We start from the raw sequence: 21,933 nt of genomic DNA, 5'->3' as shown, positions 1-21,933 counted from the left end.
CACTAATAGTTCATTCCCACCAAAATATTCTTCCCAGTATTCCAATATCAATAAAATCCCACTCTGTCCAATGCTCCCAGCATCATCCTATAAGCATTTTGTAAACATATCATTGCAAAGATAGCTTTCAACACAAACAATTGATACTGATTTTCTGGTGACAAAATTACTCTGCAAAACAATGAAGTTACTACCTTCTGAGCTTGCCCAGCAAATTCTGTTTTTGTTCCTAAGTTACTACTTCATTGAGTCAAAATTATGAAGTGGGACATACACACACAGCTTTATTTCCTTTTTCACCCCTCATGAAACAGAGGGTTAACCAACAGTACATCAACAATGACACAAACCATTTCTTATTTAAATATTATATTCATTATTAACTCATTGCACATTAAAGTTCATGCACTGTCAATTTGCAATCGATTTTGCCCATTACCTGCTGTGGTTCTCCAAGACTAACATCCAGTCTAACAACTATCTTTTTGGCCTCTTCCAAATTTTTCTCTCGCCGTAATGCATCTTCCAGCTGTTGGAAAAAAAAGGTACAGCTTTTAAAATAAGACCTGTTTGTCCAGGAAAAAAAGCAAAAACATATACCCTGCTCCTAAAAAGTTAGTAAATACCATTAAGACCACAGAATTTACAATTCACACCAACACAAGCTACTAGAGTTCTACATATTGAAGAGAAACTAAGAAACAGATGATTCCACCTGAAATGTCTGCCCTGACGTTTACATTTCACATCTCAACACATTTCATCAACCATACCTCATTATTGCCCTTTTTTACCTCTGTTCTCTCTTAATACTCAGTATGAAAGTGAGTCGGTTCATTCAGTTAGCAAGATGGCTGGTTTGTAATGCAATGTTTTGCCAAAGCCATGGATTCAGTTTCCACACAGACTGAGGTTACCATGAAGGACATTCCTTCTGAACCCCTCACCTCGCCCAAGGCATGGTGACCCACAGTTAAACCGCCACCAGTCACCACTCTCTAAATCAGAGAGCAGCCATTTGGTCTGGTAGGAGCATGGTGACAGTACCTTGACTTCATCGATAGTTAAATTTTCCTTTGAAAAACATCGAAGTCATTTACATCAAACACTTCATATGGTTACAAATCACTGAACAATGAAATTTCTCCTCACTTCTCTATAATTTATTATTGTTTACAGTGCTTCTACTTACAGGAAAATTGATCTCTCCAGAGATACCCTGTCTAAACAATTCATCATCCTTAAGCTCTATATCTGGTCTCCCTATTATCTTTTCTAAAGAAAAGGGTTCCAACCTGTTTAAAATAGCTACCAATGTAGGTAAATCACTCAATTTTGGTGCATTCTAGGCATTGTATTGCATTTCTCATTCCAGTCTCAAAAGTGCAACATAAATGTTGAAACTAACTCAAATTTCAACCCAGCGAGAAAAATTCCAAGACATCAAATTATTCAGTGATGGCTACAGGGAAACTCAATTAAAGAAAATAAATTATTTTCTACTGAAGCGCCAAAAAACTTCAACTCAGGAAAAAAAAGTCATTTTCCCCATTATATTCATTCTAGAGGCCAAGGAACTACCAATAAACACTGATTTATAAGAGTTTCGCAGTGTGGACATATGTCAGAAATAAAGTCAAATTAATTTAATCCAAAACCTGCACAGCTTTAAGGGGAGCAATAACTCATCCCATCAGCAGGAGTTGAATTGAAGCTATCACGACCATTGAAGTATTTTTCAACTCAATGTTTGGTTTAATTTAACACCATTGATTGTTATTTACTGGTGGCAACTCACTTCATCAGCAGATTGTAAAACTGCTAGTGTGACATCCTTATTCAAAAAGGTCAGGAGGCAAAAAGTCGATAAAGAAAAGTCAATTAGCCTAACATTAATGTTGGAAAAGTATTTGAATCAATTAAAGAATAGCAGAAGTTTTGGAAAATCATAATCAAGCAGAGTCAGCATGACTTCAAAGAAATCACGTCCAACCAATGAGAATTTTGAGGAAATCCAAAGCAGAATGGACAGGGGGAACAAGTAGATGTGTTGTAGTTTGGACTTCCAGGTATTCACTATGGTATACCACAAAGGCTATGTCATAAGATAGAGAGCCCATGGTGTTGGACGTAGTATATTGGCTTGGTAGCACATTAGCTAATGGGCAGGAAACAGTGAGTGGACAACACAGGGATCTTTTTTCAGGTTGGTGGCCCAAGACCAGAAAAGTTCCAATGGGGATCAGTGCTGGGACTGCAACTGTTTGCAACTTATCTTAATGAATAGTAGGAAGGAAGTGAATGTACTGTGGACAAATTAGAAGACATCACTAAAATAGGTGATAAAGGCAGGTTATAAGAGGGATACAAACAATTTATACAGAGATATTTAAGAGGACAAAAAATTGACAAATGGAACATTATGTGGGAAAATGTGCAATTGTTCATTTTGTAAGGAAGAACAAAAGAACACAGGATTATAGAAATGAGGAGAAACTGCAGAAAGCTGCAAAGGGACTTGGGGGGTACATATGCACGAAACACAGAAGCTAGCAGACAGGTGCATCAGGTAATCAGGAAGGTGAATGGAATGTTAGTCCTTATTTCAAGGCAGTTGGGGTATAGAGAAGGGATGTCCAACTGCTACAGTACAAGGTGATGCTGAGACTACTTCTGAAGTACTGTGAGCAGTTTTAGTCCCCTTATGAAAAGATATAATTTCAAATGGAGGCAACTCAGATAAGGTTCACTAGGATGGAGGGATTGTCTTAAGAGCAAACAATAAAACAGGTTGGGACTCCGTTCGTTGCAGTTTGGAAGAACGAGAGGTGGTGAGCTCATTGAAATATGTAGGATTCTTAAGGGACTTGACAGGGTAAATACTAAGGAGATGTTTTCCCTCATGACAAAGTCGAGGACCAAAGGGCATAGTTTCAAAATTTGTATTGAAGACTGAAATGAGGAGGAATTTCTTCCGAGGCTTTTGACTCTTTGGAACTCTGTGCCACAGAGAACTATTGGGGTCGACTTCTTGAGTATAGTTTTTTTGAAGAAGGGTCCCAACCTGAAGCATCAATTTTCCTGCTCCTCTGATGCTGTCTGGCCTGCTGTGTTCCTTCAGCTCCACATGGGGTTATCCGACTCCAGGATCGGTAGTTCTTACTATCTTTGATTATAGTTAAGCCTGACATGCATAGATTGTTGATCAGTATGGAAATTGAGAGTTATAGAGAAAAGGTCAGAAAAGTGGATGTGAGAAATGTCTAATGAGCCATGATCCTATTGAATGACAGAGCAGGCTTGAGGAACCAAACAAGCTGCTTCTGAGAAAGGGTCACCAGAACCCAAAACATTAACTCTGCTTAAGATAACAAAGTGTAGAGTTGGATGAACACAGCAGGCCAAGCAGCATCTCAGGAGCACTGCTTGGCCTGCTGTGTTCATCCAGCTCCACACTTTGTTATCTTGGATTCTCCAGCATCTGCAGTTCCCATTATCTGATACACATTAACTCTGCTTTCTCACCACAGATGCTGCCAGTCCTGCTGAGCTTTTCCAGCAATCTGTTTTTGTTTTTGAAGCTACTCCTGTTCCTATTTCATATGGTCTTAAAAATCACAGATCAAGTTCTAATCCAGTGAGTGAGACTTGAGGTCAAGAGCAAATCTGACACTCTCGTGCATGACTGAGTACAGCACTCAATACCAGGGCTGCTGTCTTAAGAGTGAAATGTTAAACAAAATTCTCCCCTCCCCTCCCAGAACAAATAGGATCGTATGATATAATATGAAGAGCAAGTTTCCCTCAGTGCCTGTGACAGTATTTAGCTGTAATTTGAGAAAGCAGGCACTAATGTGGAGGAAGATTGGTTTTCAGCTCTGTGAAGATCGGATTTGTACAAGAAGTCATGTGATGAAAAGTTAAATGAAGAGTAAGCCACTTTACAAGATATCTGCCAACATATTTGCTGCCTTGAGATTTACAAACTAATGTGTGAAAGAGATGTGATAAATGTAGTATAAATGGAAGGAGGTTCATTTCAAACCTGGGCCTAGAACAAGGGCACACATGAGGGCCCACTAAACAGTACACAAGCATTGGGAGCTCACTGTGCTTGGCTCAGGGACCTGGGCTGGCCCAGAACTAGAGCCTGTGATTTCTGCCTTTGAACCCATAGTATGCCAGAGTTTTCCATACCAGTACTTTCCTTTATCTCCTATGCGGGTCTGTTGCAGACAAAATGATACAAGATTTAATGCTGATTATCAGCAGTTCCACTACTGCATTATGACAACACGAGGATGAGAGACAATTTGCGACATGACTCTCTACCTATCCTATTTGTGTATGTTTCCATGTTATTCTTTGAATGCGTAGGATGGTTCTTTTTATTGTACCTCAAAAGTAATTGGAAATACCTTGACAAAGTAAAGTGCCAAAGGTAAGCACTGCATGAATTCAAATCCTGGGTATCACTGCAGGAAAGGTGCAAATGAGAAGGGAGAAATGAATAAAGATCTTTCTTACCTCCCGCTTTTCTTTTGATTCATTCTTCATTTGATCCCTTTGCCAGAGCTTTCTAACAATTTTCATCTGTGATTTTGATATAACCTCCCAGCGCTTTTAAAACAAAATGAAGATGTGAAATGCAATCTGGGAGCTATTATGGTAGTACAATGATGTCACCAAAAGCAAAAAGGAAAATCTCCAATAGTTCAGTCATTGAGAAGATGAGAAACAAATCAACAACTCGTGGGTTGACAACAATTATTCTAGAAATACTAGAGTCTTAAATGGCAGAGCACTTGGAAAGTAACAGGATCAGGCTGCCAGCATGGACATTTATAAAAAGGAATTCATGCTTAACAAATCTACTGGAATTGAGGATATAACTAGTAGAGTTAATAAGGGAGAGCTAGTGGATCCTAGTTAAACTTTCACAAAGTTTTCGATAAGGTCAAAAAATTAATAAGAGATGAGCATGTAAAATTAAAGTGCATGAAATCTCAGTAGTGTACCGACATAGATCGAGAACAGATTGGCAGACAGGAAACAAAATTTGAATAAGTGGGTCTTTTACTGAGCACTAACGAGCTGGGTGATGGAGGGATCATTGCTCGGACTCCAGCTGTTCATAATATATACTATTGATTTAGATGGGGGGGGGGGAAACTTGCACGGAACAAAAATGTTGGATGGATGGATGAGTTGTGAGAAGGATCAAAAGATGCTTCAATGATTTGGCCAGTTGAATGAGTGGAAAAATGCATAAATGTGAGGTTATCAACTTCACTAGAAAAAACAGGAAGGTAGATTATCTTATTGGTATAGATCGGTAAAGGGGGTTGTGCAATGAGACCTGGGTGTCCGTGTATAGCAGATGCTGAAAGCAAGCATGCAGGTTCAGCAGTTGGCTAAGAGGCAAATGGTATGAATTCCAGAGGTGAAAGGTTTGTCTTAGGAGTACAGACTGAGCAGTTTAGGCCTATACTTGGTGGAGTTTAGAAGATTGAGACAGATATAATTGAGAAATTTAAGATGCAAAGAAGAACTGACAAAATAGACACAGAGTGTAAGCTTTTCCAAGACGGCCAATCTAGCATGTGAAGTTATACTTTTAGGCGATGGTGTGACAAACTTAAGATAGCAGTAAGGAGGAATTACTTCTCATCATGCAAAAGCATCATGCAATGTGGGATTTACTACTACCACAGTGGAGTGGATACTGGGGACACTGAATACATTTGAGCAGATAGACAGACTTTTTAAATGAGTAAAGAGTTAAAATGTTATGGGAAGCATAAAAGAAAGTGGAGTTGAAGCTGAGATGAGATGAGATTAGCCATTATCGTATTAAATAGCGGAGCAGGCTTGAGGGGCTAAATTGCTTATTCCTGCTCCTGGTTCTGGAATCCTCTTCCTATGAACAACATAAGAATGAGTACAGGTACAGGGATGTCATGCTCCAATTGTACTTGGCCTCAGTGAGACCACACCTGGACTACTGGGCACACTTTTGGTCTCTTTATCGGAGGATGAATGTTCCAGCTATTGAGGCAGTGCAACAAAGGTTTACCAGACTGATTCCTGAGATGGCACGACTGACGACGAAGGGAGGGTGGATCAGTTCCTGCTCCATTTTCTCTGTTCCCATTCCCAGCAAGACACAAAATTTTTCTAATGTATAACTTTCATCCAAATCAGTGTGGGGTTACTGCAACTTCTAATATTTTAATGACTTCACATTTCTTTCATGCCCGTGCCCGTGGGAGGCATTTCTCCCATCATTGGGCAAGTTATTCAGCCCCTTGGCTAATATTTTGCAAACATGGTTCAAACAGATTTGCATTGAATAAAATGTGGAATGACAAACTAGCCAAAGAAACACATTCATTTGTCACAAAAACCCATTTGGTGCACGGACGTCCTTCAGGGAAAGAAATGTGACATCCTTGTGGTTTAGTGTGCAGGTGCCTCATGCCTACATGCAAGCCCCAGCAGGGGAGTCATTTCTTACGTGCACTCTAAAATGTCCTAGTGAGCCATTTAGTCGCCGGGCAATTAGGGATCGGCAATAATGCTGGCCTTGTCGCAACATGTATGTCCCATGAATTAATTAATTAAAAGACGAGGTGAAGCGTCTTATAATTTGTGCACTAAAAAGCCAGAAACATATTGGTTAAATCAATCCCTTCTAATTTCAACCCATTTTGGAGATACATATCAAAACTACTATCAAGGCTCCAGAACTGATCTATAAAATGACAGCATGACTTGTTCTGACTTGTAGTTCAATGGAAAAGTGCTCAGATACAGGCTCCCACCAGTATGCCTTTTAAACTACTTCACAATGACTGGCTGATTTCAGGAACATAATCATGTGAGCATTGACAAGCATCTTCCACCAGCAGTAGTGGAGATGTGGAATTTTGCCTTGATTCCTGCACTATTACGTCTCCAATTTCAGTTTAGATACCTTGAAATTTAAACAAATCTTAGCTGGACCAACCCAACTCTGTAAATTTTCATGCTTGACACTGTTACAAAAGAACAAAACTAATGGTGTCCAGGTTGGTTGGCTCGCTGAGCTCAATTCTTGTTTTGCAGACATCTCGTTACCATGCTTGGTAACATCTTCAGTGCAGTCTCCGGTGAAGCAGTGTGTTTCCCGCCTGGTTTTTAAAAGTCTGGGGTCCGTTGAGATAGATTGCCTCACTTTGGGGTTTCCATTTTGCTAGAATGTACGTGGGGTCGAGTTCAATGTATTTGTTAATAGCGTGCTTTGCGGAGTGCCATGCTTCCAGGAATTCTCGTGCTTGTCTCTGCCTGGCCTGTCCCAGGATCTTGGTGTTGTCCCAGTCAAAGTCGTGGTTCTCCTTGTCCATGTGGATTGAGATGACTGAGTATTGGTCGTGTCTTTTTGTAGCCAGTTGGTGTTCACGTACCCTTGTTGTTTGGACAAACAGGAAGGAAACTAACAACAAGGGTACGTGAACACCAACTGGCTACAAAAAGACACGACCAATACTCAGTCATCTCAATCCACATGGACAAGGAGAACCACGACTTTGACTGGGACAACACCAAGATCCTGGGACAGGCCAGGCAGAGACAAGCACGAGAATTCCTGGAAGCATGGCACTCCGCAAAGCACGCTATTAACAAATACATTGAACTCGACCCCACGTATATTCTACCAAGATGGAAACCCGGAAGTGAGGCAATCCATCTCCACGGACCCCAGACTTTTAAAAACCAGGCGGGAAAACACACCAACACTTCATCGGAGGCTGCACTGAAGAGGTTACCTAGCATGATAATGAAACGTCTGCGATACAAGAAACTAGCTCGGCAAGCCAACCAACCTCAATACCCACAACCCGAGCTACAGATCTACTCCAAAACCTTACTGATGTGTCCAAGCAGGACAACAATTAACAGACTATCAGAAAAGAGGGAGCATTAAATAAATAACCATGGTAATTTTAGTGACATTACACATATAAGTGCCATTGTTTGTGCCCCATAGTTTTCCTTAAATCAGAGGGTTTCAAGAGTTTTATGGTTTTAAAGTCCTAGGTTACCATCCACAAGTTTTTTTCTAGGTTAAGGATTAGATTGAGGAAAGGTCAGGCTAGTTCAGGCCAAAGGAGAAGGACAGATTATCAAATGTACGTGTTAGCAGTTCCTTAAACAACAGAAATTCTGAAACAAAGAGAGAGTTGGGATAAAAAGGCAGTACTATTTGCAGACATTTGGGCATCATCTTGGCTGTCAATTAAGGAACACCACAAACACAGCACCAAAGTGAAGCAAGATCATGACTAAGAAACATACAAAACCCAAAGTCATATCCAGTTTTCTCAGCAAGCAAAGAGACTGTTCAACTTAATACGTATATTGTCCATTGAATGAACCAAAAATGAAAGTTGACCAGTGTGTTGCAAACAGAAAGTGAGTTTCAGCCTACCATTTTCTTTGTTGCATTATGATTAAGCAAATCCAAGCTTGTGCAAGTCAGAACTTTTAACAACTTCATCTTTGTATATGAGGTGATTTAGAATGTATTCACTTATCAAAAATTTTATTTTAATTTAATTCTAAAACACCAATACAGAACCTAATAAAATGTTTAAATCACATTACAGTTTTTAATCAAATAATGTTGTCTTAAGTTTTAATTTTTAATAACTCAAGCAAAAAAAAAAACTTGTCATACTTCATTCAGTGTTCAGAATCATTTGGTCCACCAACTCAAATTGTTAATCACAATCTAACATGATGTTATTTTATATAAAAATAATATACATTAAATGAAAAATATTAGACACCAATAGCTTAAAAGATTAATTACATATTTGTGTTGCCCTTCAATTAATTTGGGACTTTTCCAAAATATATTTTTCCACATAGAAGAATTGTGCAAGATGCATTCAGACTTCCTACATTTGCAGCCTCTGACTCAAAACAAGACTACAGAGCAGAAATCAAACATGAAACTTTACGATGCTTGCTTCCAGAACAGGACACCATTTAAGCAGCCTCTATACCCTACAAAATGATTTTTTAAAATTTAAATGTTACGAAAAACACATTTTTAAAAAAGATTGTATTCACCTCATTTTCTTTTTGGGAATCCACATAAATAGTTGGAAATGGTTCCTTCCCTGCCACTTGTAAGGCCTACAAAAGGAACAGAGTCAGTTCATAAATTGTATGTATTTTTATTAAATAATTTATTTCAATTTCTGTTACTGACTAAAAGTTTACCCGAAGAGCTGTTTTAAATGGCTTGTCCTTTGTTCCTGTTCCAGTTTCATCATCTCCTTCACCATTAGAGACATACAGTTCAGCTGAAAAATGTTAAAATTGAAAATCTTATTTCTGTAGATACAAGCATTAGAGGCCTATTCTCTTGTGGAAAATTCATCCTCACAAATACTACAAAGTGCTTCACATGCCAACAGCTATACATGCAAGTATGTTTAATTTGATGCACTATTTCACTACATCACATATTTGCTGATTCATGAAATTATAAATGATAGTAATAGGGGAACAGCAGAATTATGAACTAGTTACGTTGTTCACCAGCAAATCAAAATTGAAAACTATCACATCAGTTTGAACTTAAGCGTTTTGTTCCAAAATTGTATGCTTGACGGGTTAAATATTTCCTCCCTTCTCTTCCAGAAACATACATTTTCACAGATATTAGCAATGCTTTAGTTCTTTGAAGTGTCATCTTCTCAAGTGCTAACCCAGACATCCAAATCGTTTTACTGCCAGTATTGCTGTAACCAATGAATCTGAACAGATTGAAGATTGAATCAGAGATTCTTTGGTCTGTCTGCTTCTGTTACTTACTCACTGCCTTTACAAACTGAACCTTCAAAAGGGATGATTTTTAAAAATCCTCCAAAATTCCGCTGTGGTGGTACCTAAAATCTTTAATACCACAGCTAAATTCACTGTGCCAATCCAGTGGCCAACTGTGTGGAGTTTGCACATTCTCCCCGTGTCTGTGTGGGTTTCCTCCAGGTGCTTCGGTTTCCTCCCACAGTCCAAAAATATGCAGGCTGGGTGGATTAACCAGGCTAAATTGTTCAGGGACATGTAGATTAGGGGGATGGGTCAGGGTGGGATGCTCCAAGGGTCAGTGTGGACTTTTTGGGCCAAAAGGGCCTGTTTTCACACTGTTGGGATTCTATGAATTATAGCTTCCAATAAAATGTTTAATCAACAAGTTTTCTCTCTTTTCAAACAAAAAAAAAGTTAAGCCATATCTGAAGTTGGCTATTGCACAATGCTTCTGCTTTTTAATTCAATAAAATTCCCTAGCTTCAGTGGAGGTAAAATTTACACAGGCACTGTCTATTCTATGACCATATTGTCTACAGCAGTAAAGTGAGTTTGTGAGAAAGATCAACGCACCTGATGACACAATCTCACCTATTCCCCATAGTCCTGTAGATATTATTCCTCATCATTTAATTATCTAACATCTCTTTGGGAAAGCCATACTTCAGTCCACTATCTCAAGACCGTTAGTGCATCCCAGAACCTAAACTATAGTTGCATTCAAACATTTTCCAAAACATGTAACTTCAAGACCTTTACCTCATCTTAAATTGGTCTCCAGTAATTTTTGACCTGTCAATGATAGTCAATAACTATAAAATTAATTAAGATCATTTATCATTTATCAAGTCTACTCTCAAACTTTCCAAACAATCCATGCTCCTGAAGTTTCTCAACTCTCAGCAATTCTTAGAAGACTTATCTGAACAGTGTCTAAATCTTCACATCCTTCATGGAGTGTGCACCCAGAATTGTACACCATACTTCACTTGAGACCAAACCAGTGGTTTATAAAGGTTGGTCATAACTTACTTGATTGCATATTCCAACATCTATATCTAAAGCCCAGGATCCGATGTCGCTAATTACTTAATCTACCTGTCATATCACCATTCATAATTTATGCACGTGTCTACATGTCCTTTCTGGTACTTTCACCTTTAGAACTAAGCTCTTCAGTTTCTATTGTAGTTTCTATCAAAAGTGTATCTCACGTTAAATTTGATGTGCTTCATTGGTAGCTATTCCACGAGCCTGAACATCCCTAGTTCAAGATGGTGGTAGGGTAAGACATTCCAGTTGGAGCTCCTCTGCTCGCCAGTTCCCTTTCCTTCTCCTTTCTCTCCCCTTTCTGCAGTATTTATTTTATCCTCCCCCCATCCACGCGCACCTAAGCAGCGCCCCCACCCGTGCAACACTTAACTTTATCCCTAGCCGAGGAAAGGAGTTGGGTTGCAACCACAGACCAGGCAGGAGCGGAACACACGGGCCGTGTACCACAGTGGCAGTGGATCCAGCATGGGCAAGAGCGACGGCAGCAGATTGAGCACAGGCGAGAGTCAGCCATTTCGGTGGCAAGTGTAAGCAGATGAGCCGGCTGTGGTCTTGCGTTCTTCCGGGCCCCAATTCCTGGAGTTCAATGATCAATTCAACAGCGATAGCAGGCCTTTCTCCCCTCCTGGGTGTCCTGCATTGGGAGCGGCGTTGGTGGCGCAGCTCCTCTGGGCAGGACTCATGGACTGGCCTAGACTCCAGGCTGTGGCTGGGCCCAGGTTCTTGCACTGTGGCTGAGCATTCTAGGCACATTCATGTAGGTGGCCTCCTCCAGCGATCCCTAGCATTGCAGATGGCAGGTCTTCACCAATTCAAATCACTCCACACGATATCAAGAAACAGTTGGAGACGCACTGGAGACTGCAAGGGCTACAGACTCTGTCACCATTCCTGCAATAGTACTGACAACTTGTGCCCCAGGACTTGTTGCTTTCCTAGCCAAACTGTGCCAGTACAATTACAACACTAGCATCTACACAGAATGTGGAAAATTGCCCAAGTATGTCCTGTACACAAAAAGCAGAACAAATCCAACCCAACCAGTCACCACCCCATTAGTCTACTCTCGGTCATCAATAAAATGATGGAAGTGTCAGCAACAATGCAATTAAGCAGCACCTACTGAGCAATAGCCTGCTGAACGACATCAACTTTGCATTCTGCCAGGGCCACTCAGCTTCCGACCTCAATACAATCTTGGGTCAAATATGGACAGAAGAGTTGGGTTCTCAATATTAGGTGAAGGTGACAGCACTTGACATCAAGGCTGCATTTGACTAAGTGCACCATCAAGGAATACTAGCAAAACTGGAATCAATGGGAATCTGGGGGCAAACTCTCCTGTGGTTAGAGAGTCATAGCTGGCACACAGGAAGCTGGTCATGGTTGTTGGAGGTCAGTCATCTCAGCTCCAGGACATCTCTGAAGCAGTTCTTCAGGGTGGTATCCCAGGCCCACCCAATGATATTCTCTATACAATAAAATCAGAAGTGGGGATGTTCGCCGACGATTACACAACGTACAGCACCATTTGTGACCCCTCAGATGCTTAAGCAGTCCATGTCCAAATGCTACAAGATCTGGGCAATATCCAAGCTTGGGCTGACAAATGGCAAGTTACATTTGTGCAACACAAATGCCAGGCTATGGCCATCACCAATAAGAGACAATCTAATGCCACCCCTTGGCATTCAACTGAATTATAGAGAATGGCTGGATTTGCAGGGACTTTTATCCCCAGGTGGTGGGGGGGGTGGGGGTGCGACCTGACAGTAGTTTATAAAATAACAAGAGGAATGGACAGATTTGATGGAAGTTAACTTAAGATGGGGAATTTCAAGTCTGGGGGCACATTTTTAAAGATGTGAGGAGAGAGATTTAACAAAGACACAAGAGGCAATTTTTAAAAAAAAAATACAGGGTAAAAGAGGGCTGCTTTGTCCTGGATGGGGTTAAGCTTCGAGTGCCATTCGAGCTGCACTCATCCAGGCAAGTGGGGACAAGTCCTTCACACTCCTGACTTGTGTCTTGTGAAAGGTGCATAAGCTTTGGGGAGTCATCAGGTCATAGAGGATGATTTGCATGCAGAATGAACTTTTTAAGGAAGTGGTGGATACAGGGATAATTACAACATTTAAAAGACACTTGGATGGATACAAGAATACGAACTATTTGGAGGGATATGGGCCCACAGCGGGAAGGTGGGCCTAATTTAGTTTATGATGATGTTTGGCATGGACTGGTCAGACCCAAGGGTCTGTTTCTGTGCTGTGTGACTATGACTTCCTGACCCCCCCAAAGCTTATGCATCATTCACAAGGCATAAATCAGGAGTGTAATGGAATTCTCCTCACTTGCCTGGATGAGGGCAGCCTCAAAACTACTCAGGAAGCTTGACATCAACCAGGACAAAGAAGTCCGCTTGATTGGTACTACATCCACAAATATCGACTCCCTTCGCCACCAATGCTCAGTAGTAGCAGTGTACCATCTACAAGATGCACTGCAGATATTCACCAAAGATGCTCAGACAGCACTTTCCAAACCTACTACCACTTTCACCTTGAAAGGCAAGGGCAACAGGTATATGGGAACATCGCTAACTGCAAGTTCCCCTCCAAGCTACTCACCATCCCGTCACTGTCGCGAGGTCAAAATCCTGGAATCGCCTCCCTAATGGCATTGTGGGTCAACCTACAGCAAGTGGACTGCAGCAGTTCAAGAAGGCAGCTCACCACCACCTTCTCAAGGGCAACTAGGGACATGTAATAAATGCTGGCCAACCAGTGATACCCACATATCACAAATGAATAAATTTTTTTTTAAAAATGACTTGGTTAATGTTTGCTGCACCATAAATATCTTTTAAAGGAAAGGGATCCAAAAATAATACCTTTATCAAGTTGTTTCGCAGGGTCAAAATCTCAAGCAAATGCCCTTGAAATGCTTCCCAGACTGACTTAGTTTGAAAACTAACAAATGCATGAAATAATTTCACTCCTTAGTATTAAAAATATAAATTAATTTTATTTTTTAATTCAAGTGATAAGACAGTTGGCAAGGCCAATCTTTTGTTACTGATTTTCAACTACCCTTGAGAAGGTGGTACTGAGCCACCTTCTTAAACTGCTGCAGTACATTTGGTGTAGGTACACCTGCTATGCTGATAAGAAGGTAGTTCAAATGGCAGAAGCTGAACTGAGGAGTGAACAAGTTATTGAATTAAGATTGCTTTGTGAAATTAAGAAATTCCTCAATTTACAACATTAGAAGAAAAAGAGGTATTGAAACTTGTCAGCATCAACAAATAGTCATTATTTCAAGAGTACGACAATTCAGAAGTATACCAAGTCATGACTTAAGAAATCTGAAGTCAGTTCTTACAGATCTGGGATCAGAAGGAATTTTTTTAAAAAATTCATGCTATGACAGTATCTCTGGCGAAAGCATCACACGCTTTCTATCATCTTCAACTTTTCTTTAATTCAGTTGTGGGATGTGGGCATCATTGGCTTGCCAGTATTTACTGCTCATCCACAACCATAAGACATAAGAGTGGAAGTAAGGCCATTTGGCCCATCAAGTCCACTCTGCCATTTAAATCATGGCTGGAGGTCACTTCAACTCCACTTCCCTGCACTCTCCCCGTAGCCCTTGATTCCTTCTGAGATCAAGAATTTGTCAATCTCTGCCTTGAAGGCATCCAACGTCCTGGCCTCCACTGCACTTGTGGCAATGAATTCCACAAGCCCACCACTCTCTGGCTGAAGGAATGTCGTCTCATTTCCATTTTAAATTTACCCCCTCTAATTTTAAGGCTGTGCACACGGGTCCCAGTTTCCCCGCCTAACGGAAACAACTTCCCAGTGTCCACCCCTTCTAAGCCATACATTACTTTGTAAGTTTCTATTAGATTTCCCCTCAACCTTCTAAACTCTAATGAGTACAATCCCAGGATCCTTAGCCGTTCATCACTCGTTAAACCTACCATTCCAGGGATCATCCATGTGAATCTCTGCTGGACACGCTCCAGGGCTAGTATGTCCTTCCTGAGGTGTGGGACCCAAAATTGGACACAGTATTCTAAATGGGGCCTAACTACAGCTTTATAAAGTCTCAGAAGCACATCGCTGCTTTTATATTCCAACCCTTTTGAGATAAATGACAACACTACATTCACTTTCTTAATCAAAGATTCTACTTGCAAGTTAACCTTTAGAGAATCTTGGACCAACACTCCCAGATCTCTTTGTACATCTGCTTTGCGAATTTTCTCACCATTTAGAAAATAGTCCATGCCTGTATTCTTTTTTCCACAAAGTGCAAAACCTCACTTTTACTCATATTGAATTTCATCAGCCATTTCCTGGACCACTCTCCTAAACTGTCTAAATCTTTCTGCAGCTTCCCCACCTCCTCAGCACTACCTGCCTGTCCACCTATCTTCGTATCATCGGCAAACTTCGCCAGAATGCCCCCAGTCCCTTCATCCAGATCATTAATATACAAGGTGAACAGCTGTGGCTCCAGCACTGAACCCTGCGGGACACCACTAGTCACCGGTTGCCATTCTGAAAAAGAGCCTTTTATCCCAACTCTCTGCTTTCTGTCAGACAGCCAGTCTTCATCCAAGCCAGTAGCTCACCTCGAACACCATGGGCCCTCACCTTGCTCAGCAGCCTCCCGTGAGGCACCGTATCAAAGGTCTTTTGGAAGTCTAGATAGATAACATCTACTGGGTTTCCCTGGTCTAACATACTTGTTACCTCTTCAAAGAATTCTAACAGGTTTGTCAGGCACGACCTCCCCTTACTAAATCCACGCTGACTTGTTCAAATCTGACCCTGCACTTCCAGGAATTTAGAAATCTCATCCTTAACAACGGATTCTAGAATTTTACCAACAACCGAGGTTAGGCTAATCAGCCTATAATTTTCCATCTTTTGCCTTGATCCTATCTTAAACAAGGGGCTTACAACAGCAATTTTCCAATCATCTGGGACTTTCCCTGACTCCAGCGACTTTTGAAAGATCACAACCAAAGCCTCTGCTATTTCCTCAGCCACCTCCCTCAGAACTCTAGGATGTAGCCCATCGGGGCCAGGAGATTTGTCAATTTTTAGACACATTAGCTTTTCTAGCACTTGCTCTTTTGTAATGCCTACCATACTCAACTCTGTCTCCTGGCTCTCCCTAATTGTTGGCATACCGCTCGTGTCTTCCACTGTGAAGACTGACAAATTCCTTATTAAGTTCTTCAGCTAGTTCCTTATCTCCCATCACTAGCCTTCCAGCATCAATGTGGAACGGCCCAATGTCTACTTTTGCCTCTTGTTTGTTTCTTAAGTATTGAAAGAAACTTTTACTATCACTTCTAATATTACAGCTAGCCTACCATCATATTTGATTCTCTCCTTCCTTTGTTATCCTGTTTGTTTTTGTAGCCTTCCCAATCTTCTGATTTCCCAGTGCTCTTGGCTACTTTACAGGCTGTCTCTTTTTCTTTGATATATTTCCTGACTTACTTTGTCAGCCTTGGCTGTCTAATCTCACCGCGGATAATCTTTCTTTCTTTTTTCTGGGATGAACCTCTGTACTGTGTCCTCAATTACACCTAGAAACTCCTGTCAAGGTGGTGTTGAATAGCCTTGTGGAACCACATTCTGTAGATTGACCTATAATGTCCTTACAGAGGCAATTCCACAACTTTAACCCAGCTGATATTTCTAGTAGGGATGGTGAGTGCCTTCAAGGCAAAGTTGCAAGGGGTGGTGTTCCCATATATCTGCTGACCTTTTCCTTCCAGATGGAAGTGGTCGTGGATTTGGAAGGTGTTCTCGAAGGATTTTTCATCCTTTTCTGCAGTGCACCATGTAAATAGCACACACTGCTGGAACTGATGGATTGGATGCTCATGGATGCAGTACCAATCAAATGGGCTGCTTTGTTGTGAATAGTGTCAAGCTTCTCGACTTTTGCTGGGAACTGCACACAACCAGGTAAGTGGGGAGTATTCCAGCGCACTCCTCAGTGGGGAGGTTACAGCCTGGTGGCATTACTGCTGGACAACTAACCAAGAAACTCAACTAAGTTTCTGGGGAGCTGGGTCCAAATCCCTCCACAGCAGATAGTGGAATTGCGATTCAATAATAGGTGTCTGGAATCTACTGATGACCATGAAGCCATTTTTAAAAAACCCCACCTGGGTCCAGTTGGAAGTGTGCAATCCTCATCCAGTCCAGCTGGAAATCTGCCATCCTCACCTGGTCTGGCTTACATGGGATTCAGACCCACAGCAATGTGGGTGACTCTCAACTACCCTGAACAGCTGTATCAATCGCTATAAAATTTCAAAGATATGAAACCAGACAGATCACCCAGCATTGACTTAGCACTGGAATACAACTAATGCCAGGAAAAGCCCTCTCAACCCCTGCAAAGTACTCCTTACTAGCATCGTTGAACGAGTGCCAAAGTTGAGAGTACTATCGCACAGACAATAAAAACAGAAAATGCAGGACACTCACTCTCAAGTCGATACCACTAAAAAAAGTAAAAATCTTTCAACAGAATTGAAACCTTGATTCTTGCTCGCTCAGTCTGCCTCTCTCTCCCGATCTCTCCCTCCCCCTCCAAATAACGACGCCAGCTCCAGCACTTTCGATGATTTCAGACCGATCTTGGGTTCATCCATTGAGGAATATCACTTACATAAAGGGTGGCTGAAATAACGTCCAGTGTTACCATTGAGTGAAAAGCACCGTTTCTGCAGTTTTGGTTTCAGTTTTACAGGTCTGTCTGGGTGTGGAACCAAAGATGCTTAGGGCTGCGGCATAAGACGGATGGCAAAACACATGCCGCCCACTGCAGGGCAGTGAGGAGGCTAAGAAACCCGCCCCACAACAACCTGGAGGCATTAAGCACCCACATAAGGGAAGGATGAGCCTCCAAGCCCAGGCCAAGAGGAAAGTAAAACGGCCATCCCCACCCAACCGCAGCCGCCTGGGAGGACACCCATTTAACCAGGATTTGTCTGCTTCAGATACCCTCCACAAGATTAGCCACTTACCCAATGTCAGCTTCTCCGCCTCTTGGTTAATATCCCCAAAAGACATGCCGAAACTACACCAAGATTAGCCCTTGTACCCGGCTCCGGCCGTCAACTGCCGATGGTTGTGGGGCGGGGACACTGGGACACACCCACCCGGCGCCGAGCTCGAATCTCTGATTGGCCAAGAGCGGGGATCATTCAGGACGCATGCGTAAATCCAGGCCCCTGCGGTTGATTGCATCAGACAACGTCAAGTGAATCAGCGCTGGAACCGGGTGGTGGGGCTAGAGGGGAGAGAACAGCCGCTTATTACTGCATTTGCTGGAATGTGGACTGAAAAGAAACATCGCCGGACACCGCAGCGGGTTAGGCAGCATCTATGCACAGAAAGAGAGCTAACAAGGTGTAGAGCTGGATAAACGCAGCAGGCTGAGCAGCAAAGCTGACGTTTCGGGCCTAGACCCTTCAACAGAAAGGGGGAATGAGGAGAGGGTTTTGAAGTAAATAGGGAGAGAGGGGGAGGTGGACCGAAGATGGATAGAGAAGATAGGTGGAGAGGAGGCTGACAAGTTGAAGGGGCGGGGATGGAGCCTGTAGAGGTGAGTGTAGGTGGGGAGGACGGACAGGTCAAGGGGGTGGGATGAGCTTAGTGGGTAGGAGATGGAGGTGCGGCTTGAGGTGGGAGGAGGGAATAGGTCAGAGGAAGAACAGGTTAGGGAGCTGGGGACGTGCTCGGTTGGTTTTGGGATGCAGGGATGGGGGGGGGAGGGGAGATTGTGAAGCTTGTGAAATCGACATGGATACCTTTTGGGCTGCAGGGTTCCCAGGCGGAATATGAGTTGCTGTTCCTGCAACTTCGGGTGGCATCATTGTAGCACTGCAGGAGGCTCAGGATGGACATGTCATCTAAAGAATGGGAGGGGGAGTTGAAATGGTTTGTGACTGGGAGGTGCAGTTGTTTATTGCATGATGACATTTTTCTATCCCCACCCTTGCCTGCTTTCCGGAGGGACCACTCTCTCTGTGATTCCTTTGTCCGTTCCACTCCCCTCCAACCCCACCACATCCAGCACTTTTCCTTGCAACCGCAGGAAGTGCTACACTTGCCCCCATATCTCCTCCCTCACCCCCATCCCAGGCCCCAAGAAGACTTTCCACATCAAGCAGATGTTCACCTGCACATTTGCCAAGGTGGTATACTGCATCCGCTGTACCTGTTGTGGCATCCTCAACATTGGGGAAACCAAGCGGAGGCTTGGGGAACGCTTTGCAGAACACCTATGCTCAGTTCGCAATAAACAGCTGCACCTCCCAGTCGTGAACCATTTCAACTCCCCCTCCCATTCCTTAGATGATATGTCCATCCTGGGCCTCCTGCAGTGCCACAGTGATGCCACCCAAAGTTTGCAGGAACAGCAACTCATATTCCACTTGGGAACCCTGCAGCCCAAATGGCATCCATGTCGATTTCACAAGCTTCAAAACCTCCCCTCCCCCACCGCATCCCAAAACCAGCCCAGCTCATCCCCGCCTCCCAAACCTGTTCTTCCTCTCACTTAGCCCTCCTCCCATCTCAAGCGACACCCCCACATCCTACCTACTAATCTCGTCCCACGCCCTTGACCTATCCGTCCTCCCTGGACAGACCTATCCCGCCCCTACCTCTACTGGCTCCATCTCTGCCTCTTCAACTTGTCTGTCTCCTCTTCACCACTCCTCTATCTATTTTCGATTCACCTCCCCCTTTCTCCCTATTTATTTCAGAGCTGTCTCCCCCTCCCCCTTTTCTGGTGAAGTGTCTCGGCGCGAAACGTTAGCTTTTGTGCTCCTAAGATGCTGCTTGGCCTGTGGTGTTCATCCAGCTCCACAGTTTGTTATAAGGTTGAAATCAAACCTGGGCCCCTGACACTGTGAAGCAGCAATTCTACGCACTCAGCCACCGTGCTACCCCAACTAAGTGTCAGATGACAAGTCTCTGCAGGTGACCAAGAGTGTTAGATGCTGTGGAAAGTATTTATAAAGTCAATGTCAGTCCTGTGCTGTCCTGACAATTAGGCAGATCCACAGGAATGTACAAAAGGTGACATCTCAGATCAGACACTGGTGCGAGGCTTTGTTCAGAATCTCTCAAGGTTTTAAACTGGAATCAGGCTGGTTTTATTCTAAAAGCTGGAGTTTATAAGATGCCACACTGACCGTGACTACAAATTGTGTGTTTTTGAACAAAATAGAATGTATCTACATATAAACAAACATCTTGGATGAAATGATTCACCCCATAGATTTATGTGTGTATGTGTGTGTTTATGTGAGAGTGTGTATACGTGTGTGTGTGTGTGTGTTTGCTACTGTGTTTGAGTGAGTGGTTTGAGAATATGGGTGTGTGATTGAGTGTCATAAATAATTCAGAACTATACAAACTAATTAAGGTACAGAGATCATAACAACTTATCAAGGCAATGCTGTCAAAACAGGAATAAGGAATCAGGGTTGGGAAGTGGAAGTGTCAATGCCAGGTTAATTATGCTTAGGTAGTATTAACCTACAACATTCGCAACCTTGCTGTATTTCCACTGTTATGAAATATGTAATGCAGATATTCAGATCCACGATGGTGCTGGGTAGGTCTGCTCAAGCAGAATTTCTCAGTGGTGGCCTGAACTCCCAGCCTCAATGTGGCAGTCTCTCAGCAGCCTGGCATGGCCTCAGAATGGACTTTTGGCCTCAAAATGGTTGCAGGGTGGTCTCTTAGCCTCAAGATGAAACCCAGCATAGTCTGGTGGCAAGGCCCAATGCGGACGAGAAGCTGAGAGCACTGTGGACTGGATTGGACGCACTATTATTCTGAATTCCTTTATTTCACTATTTTTCTTAGTTATTCCTATGACCCATAACGCTAGACATTATTTCTCAAGCTTTGGAGTAGATTTGTAGCTGGGGTTTGGGCGTTGAGGTTGGTTGGCTTGCCAAGCTGGTTTGTTGTTCCGCAGATGTTTCATTACCTTGCTGGGTAACATCATCAGTGCGTCGACGTGTTTTATTTATTTTTCTAATCTCCCCCCACCACCACTGAGGAATTTGTACCAAAGAATCTGTTCCTAGATACCTTTGTCCTAAGGTAGCACGGCAAATGCTTGCTGACTTTTCACTGTCCTCATTTGAGTATATGTGATGATAAAGCTAATTCTAAGATTCTACCTTAAGGAACTTTCACTTTTTAGCAGTAATTTTGTGAAGCACAACATGAAAAACAAAATTTAATGTTCTTAACTCCTTCTAATAGTGACCTCTGTGGAAGAAGCCAACACAACAAGCAGGAGGCCTTAACAGGTTTTTGGAGAGTTATAATTTGGCATTTTAGTTACAAAGCAGTTTTATAGTTCGTATCTTGCTTGGTCTTTGATGGAGAATGATGACGAGGTTAGAAGTCACATGACCCCAGGTGAAAACCTAACAGGTTTGTTTGAAAAGACAGGCTTTTCAAGCGCAGCACCTTCGTCAGGTGCAGCAAGAGAGAACACGCAGACACAGAGTTTATCAGCAGAGAGATCAAGAGCTGAGAGATCAGAAGACCCTACAACTGGTGTGAGTGGAGTGTCGGATAAATAAGTTTCTGCAGGAAACTGAGTGTCAGATAGTGTGAGTAAAGTATCAGCAGCTGAATAATCAGTGAAGAGATGACCAAGAATCCAATTAATTGAGGTGGAGAGATAACTACAAAGAATTAAAATAAGGTGGTGCAGGAGACAAACTAAATGACTGGAATAACATAATAGGGAAAAGTCACACACCAAGGGTCTAATTATGGTAGAGTGATCATAATTTATCCAGGTGATGGTGTTAAAACATGACAATAAGGAAGATTTTGCAGATACAGGACAGTATGGTGGGGTCACATGTAGCATTACGTGACCCCAAGATCATGGTTGCATCTGTCTTCATGTGTGTGGAATTTGGCTATCAGTCTC

At 42.5% G+C, this 21,933-nt stretch overlaps 1 protein-coding gene across 2 annotated transcripts in view; it reads right to left on the bottom strand.

The window, feature by feature from the left end:
- The window catches only part of nars1 (asparaginyl-tRNA synthetase 1), a 45,824-nt gene extending 27,712 nt beyond the window's left edge, over window positions 1-18,112 (bottom strand). The window contains exons 1-5 of one of the 2 annotated variants that reach the window (XM_048547009.1): window positions 17,984-18,112; window positions 9,271-9,353; window positions 9,118-9,183; window positions 4,528-4,620; window positions 440-529 (exon numbers count right to left, since the gene is read on the bottom strand). In XM_048547009.1, coding sequence (XP_048402966.1) covers window positions 440-529; window positions 4,528-4,620; window positions 9,118-9,183; window positions 9,271-9,353; window positions 17,984-18,029 — 378 coding nt within the window. In that variant the 5' untranslated portion in view covers window positions 18,030-18,112. The remainder of the gene's footprint in view (window positions 1-439; window positions 530-4,527; window positions 4,621-9,117; window positions 9,184-9,270; window positions 9,354-17,983) is intronic. The other variant, XM_048547013.1, reaches the window with a different exon arrangement.
- Between the last annotated feature and the right edge of the window lie 3,821 nt (window positions 18,113-21,933).

This window comes from Stegostoma tigrinum, chromosome 1, assembly GCF_030684315.1.
Source record: "Stegostoma tigrinum isolate sSteTig4 chromosome 1, sSteTig4.hap1, whole genome shotgun sequence".
NCBI lineage: Eukaryota > Metazoa > Chordata > Chondrichthyes > Orectolobiformes > Stegostomatidae > Stegostoma > Stegostoma tigrinum.
The sequence above is the reverse complement of the archived record's forward strand: the minus strand, read 5'-3'. Positions and strand labels throughout refer to the sequence as shown.